This window comes from Aedes albopictus, chromosome 1 (genome assembly GCF_035046485.1).
Source record: "Aedes albopictus strain Foshan chromosome 1, AalbF5, whole genome shotgun sequence".
Taxonomy (NCBI): Eukaryota; Metazoa; Arthropoda; class Insecta; order Diptera; family Culicidae; genus Aedes; species Aedes albopictus.
In genome coordinates, this window is record NC_085136.1 from 208,491,647 (window position 1) to 208,496,752 (window position 5,106).

Consider the following 5,106-nt stretch of genomic DNA (forward strand, 5'->3'; position numbering starts at 1 on the left):
TAACTATTATTTCTAACATTGAATACAATCGAAAATTGACTATTTTTAGTGACATTACAACGCTTAATATACCTTCATTTCGACAAGTGTTTTTCATTACAAAAATATTGATGTACGCCGTCTGTTGATTGCGCCAAGTCGACCAACGAGCCCTGCGACCCCCAACCGACGAATAGTTACGACAACACCGGATCCAACAACGACGGCAGCTCCGATAGTATAGCCGAACTCCGAAGGATTGACACCATTTAAAATGGGGAGCTAGAGGGCAGGTCGAAATGTCAGATTGTCATTCTAAAATCATTGTTAATAAAGAATAATCTAGAAATCCTTTTCGCGAGCTAAAAGTTATAAACTGCTAAAATTTGTTAAATTCCTATTTTATTTTTTCTGCGCTTATACGCGACTAATAGATGATAACTAGTTTAGTTTTTGAAGGAACAGGAATTGATAAACATTGAAGTGTATTATCCCCAGTATTAACCTACAATATCTATCTGCAGAGAGGTAAAATAATAAGATTTAGTTAAACCTATCAAACAATATTGAAATTGTCAATTAACAGGTTCTTAAATTTAACGACGAATACGTCGAGCTATATGGTTAGAGAATTACGGTCGACGAAACGTAGCTCGTAATCACTAAAAGTAAGTCACACATCATTGCTCTAAAATTGTATATCAAACCATCTATTTATTCCGCAGGAATTTTATAATTTGTTTTTTCTACAAGCAGAATAAATTAATAAAATTTTCGAGTACGAGCATTGTCGACCAACATTTATAAAATTCTTTTATCGGAGAGATGCCGCCCACACCTTCTAATAATGCGGAGAATAAGCCAGCACAATCCGACGAATCCGCAACTGTTGCCGCTACTAATTGCGATGATCAGGCCGCCACGTCTGGCCATGTTCCGGAAAGCACTCAAGTTGATCTAACACATCGAGATATTGCTACTCCAACACTCGTCGGTACAACGGGAAATGTTTGCGAAAAACAACTCGGGAATAAGGTAGGACACGTTAACCCGTCTCTGGCCACTGGAGCGGTGCCGAAAGAAACAAGAAAGCCTCCCAGTTCGGTAGTTTCGAGACTATCTAATGCACTTAACGCTGTGAATCTGAACGTCGCCGAGAACATTCCGTTGCGGCGGTCGAAGCGGTACTATCACTGTTCACTTTGTGACGAACGGGACAACAGTAGGATGGTCCAGTGTGACTCATGCGACAACTGGTACCATTTTACCTGTGCGAAGGTGACTGAAGCAGTGGCAGAAGTAGACTGGAATTGCCCATCCTGCGGAGTCAGCAACCGGACAAATACCCTCCACCCTGGAGACAACCGCTCTCTGGAACACGCCAGTGATATACTCCACCCAAGCATTCAGCAACACGAAGTAGAGCAACGAAATCAAGCCCATCATGGACGTCCTGATGACCTTATGTCGGTCCGATCCGTGCGATCTGTGGGTACCAGTTCCAAGGCGTCTTCTAACAGAAGCCGAGCAAGAAGAGCGATGGAATTGCAACTGCTCAAACTAGAAGAGGATAGGGCCTTACAACAACAGTACCTAGATCTTAAATTTGCCATTCTGCAAGCATATAATAGTGATGATGAAGAAGACGACGTCGGATCAATAATAGATAAAGTTTCGAAAGTGGAGCAGTGGATTCAGCGCACCGATAACCTCGGTAATAAGAAGTCAGGACTTCCAACCTCAGTGACCGCTGGACAGCCGCCGAGTAACTCGCAGCCTGTTGAGCACACCGCTCATGGTCATCGGAATCCATCAGCTACTATGCGCCAGGCTACGCATTTCGCTCCCACTATGCCAAATCACGAAGGATTCTCGGTACGCTACGCGACTAATCGATGCGAGGGTGTTTCACACTCTCGCCCAACGTCATGGCAACCAAATTTATTCAACCAAAGAGCAACGTTGAGTGGCGCTGATTTCGTCCCTGGGCAGCGCTCTTCGCCTAATGCTCCAAGACGTCGCTTCCACGATGCTGGTTCCATTGGCCACGAAGCAAATTTTGCTCGAACAGGTGGTATTCTGGATTTCCCTCTGGCAACAGAAAATGCTCAGCCACCGTGTAACTTGCAGCCGGGAGAATTCACTGTCCGAGGTCAGGAATCACAATCAACCATCTGTCTGCTTAATCAAAGCCAACTGGCGGCACGCCATGCAGTTCCCAAAGACCTACCGGAGTTCAATGGTCGCATGGAAGACTGGCCACTGTTTTTGGCCATGTTTAACTCTTCAACGCAGATGTGCGGTTTTTCTAACGAAGAAAACATGTTGAGGTTGCGCAAATGCTTGAAGGGAGAAGCCTTAAACCGGGTTAGATGTGAATTGCTGCATCCCAACAACGTACCAAGTGTGATGTCCACGCTCAAAATGTTGTACGGGAAGCCTGAAGGGATTATACAAGCTGTAATCCAAAAAGTAAGAGACCTACCAGCTCCGAAGGTCGAAAAGTTAGATACACTAGTGGATTTTGCGTTATCCGTGAAAAATCTCTGTGCTACCATACAGGCATGTGAGATAGCGGATTACATGTACAGTTCATCCCTCCGATATGAACTGGTGGAACGCCTACCACCGGCGCTGAAAATGGAATGGGCAAAATCGTCTAGGGGCAATCCTGTCCCTAGCTTACTTGAATTCAGCACCTGGTTATACGCTATGGCAGAGGATGCAAGCTCGGTGATGGGAATTCAAAACAGTGTAACAAGAAGCGAACCGAGGGCTCGAGGAAGGAAAGAAAACTTCCTAAACGTTCATGTTGAATCAGATAATGAGCACGGGAGCATCCAACCCAAGGATAAAAGAGAGTCTTCGACGTTATGTGGCGTTTGCAATGAGAGTTATCCATCATTAGACAAGTGCACCAGGTTCTTGGAATTCAGCTACGATTCCAGATGGGCCGCAGTAAGAGAGATGAGGTTTTGTCGTAAATGTCTTCGGCGGCATAACAGTTCCTGCAACCAGAAGAAGCCGTGTGGTGTTAACGGATGTACCTACTTGCATCATCCTCTGCTACACAGTATGAAAAAGGTCGAACTGGAAGGAGTAACTGCAACATCAAACAGTCGAGCAGCGTCTGGCGATGCACCAGAAGGAAATGTGAATGTTCATCAAGGAAAAACAAGCGACATATTGTTCCGTTTTGTTCCTGTCATTTTATATGGACCTTCAAACGAAGTGCACACCTATGCATTTATTGACGACGGTTCTGAGATGACATTACTGGAGCAAGGGTTGGCTGACGAACTTGGGGTTTCTGGAGAAAGAACACCATTGTGCCTGAAGTGGACCGGTGGCGCGAAGAGAATTGAGGGCAACTCTCAAAAGGTGGAACTGCATATCTCTGGAACAACAAGTGGATCAAAAAAGTTTGCCATGTCCAACGTGCGAACCGTAGACAAACTAAAGCTGCGACCACAAACGATGATCATCGATGACCTGCAAAAGCAATTTCGTTATGTGGAAGGACTTCCCATTGAGTCATATCGTGAGATTGCACCACGAATTCTCATCGGTGTTGATCATGCCACGCTTGGTCATGTGAAGAAGAGTCGAGAAGGTAAGCCCAAGGAGCCCATCGCTGTCAAAACGGGCCTAGGATGGTGCGTATACGGATGCATGATAGCAAGCTCGTCCAAAAATAGCATCGTCAACCACCACGTTCTCGATATTTGTCCCTGTAACCATGAAAATGAAGAGTATTTACACAGTGCCATAAAAGAATACTTTTCACTTGACAGTATGGGAGTGGTCCAACCAGGACGTTTGCTCATGTCCACGGAAGATGAGAGATCGTTACAGTTGCTAGATACTCTAACACGTCGGAAGGGAGATCGATACGAATCCGGTCTTCTCTGGAGATATGATGGAGTACGGTTGCCAGACAGTAGAGCGATGGCACTGAAGCGTTGGGAGTGCCTTGAACGTCGAATGCAGAACGACCCGCTCTTGAAGGAAACCTTGAACACGAAGATTGCGGACTACATCGACAAAGGATATATTCGAAAATTCACCGACCTCGAGCTTGCAGAGAAGCATCCCAGGGTGTGGTATCTACCAGTCTTTCCTGTGGTAAACCCGAATAAGCCTACGAAAACGAGACTGGTGTGGGATGCAGCTGCCAAAGCTCACGATGTTTCATTGAACTCCGTTCTTCTCAAAGGACCCGACTATTTGACGTCGCTACTGAGTGTGCTAATGCAGTTTAGAGAATACCGTGTTGCAGTGTGCGGAGACCTGAGGGAAATGTACCACCAAGTACTAATGCGCGAGGAGGACCAGCATTGCCAACGGTTCTTCTGGGGGCACAAGGATAGCTCATCTGAACCAAACGTTTACGTAATGCAGGTTTTAACGTTTGGAGCTTGCTGTTCTCCTAGCACAGCCCAATATGTAAAAAACAAGCACGCTAAACTGTACGAAGAATCGCGACCGGCTGCTGTACGCGCAATCATCGAGCATCACTATGTCGATGACATGCTTAAGAGCGTTGAGACGGAAGCAGAAGCAGCTTCTATTGCAGAGGACGTCAAGTGGATCCATGGACAGGCCGGCTTCGAGATGAGGAATTGGCTGTCTAATTCTGAAAAGGTGTTGGCCAATTTGGAGGGAATCCAGGAGACCGAAAAGAGCTTAAACGTTAGCGACGGCGTGACAACCGAAAAGATTTTAGGAATGTGGTGGAACACAAAGAAAGATCCCACCAGATGTGAGGAAGACCTGCTGGCCGGACGACGACGGCCGACTAAAAGAGAATCTCAAGGTTCTTCTGCAAGAGATTTGGCGGTCGGGCATCGACTGGGATGATAAAATTGGAGATAAGCAGTTTCAGAAATGGCTGCTTTGGGTGAAAGTCAGGACGTGGAGATTCCTCGCTGCTACCGCACCCACACTTCCACCAGTGCCGACGTCCAGCTGCATACATTCGTCGACGCTAGTGAGAATGGATTCGCAGCCGTGGTCTACTTACGTTTCCGGGAGGAGTCTAAAATTGAATGTGCATTTGTGTCTGCCAAAACTAGAGTGGCTCCACTGCGGTTTTTGTCGATTCCTCGATCTGAGCTCCAAGCCGCT

The 5,106-nt window shown here is 46.3% G+C and overlaps 1 protein-coding gene across 1 annotated transcript; it reads left to right on the forward strand.

Annotated features, from left to right (window-relative positions):
- The first annotated feature begins 273 nt into the window (after positions 1-273).
- On the forward strand, positions 274-4,839 carry LOC109409652 (uncharacterized). Its single transcript, XM_062858040.1, has 2 exons — positions 274-507; positions 566-4,839. The coding sequence occupies exon 2, from the start codon at positions 805-807 to the stop codon at positions 4,837-4,839; it is 4,035 nt and encodes a 1,344-aa protein (XP_062714024.1). The 5' UTR covers positions 274-507; positions 566-804.
- Positions 4,840-5,106: the final 267 nt, after the last annotated feature.

Excerpts from the sequence above, each read along its gene's own strand:
- LOC109409652 (XM_062858040.1), top strand. The coding sequence starts at position 805 with ATGCCGCCCACACCTTCTAATAATGCGGAGAATAAGCCAGCACAATCC.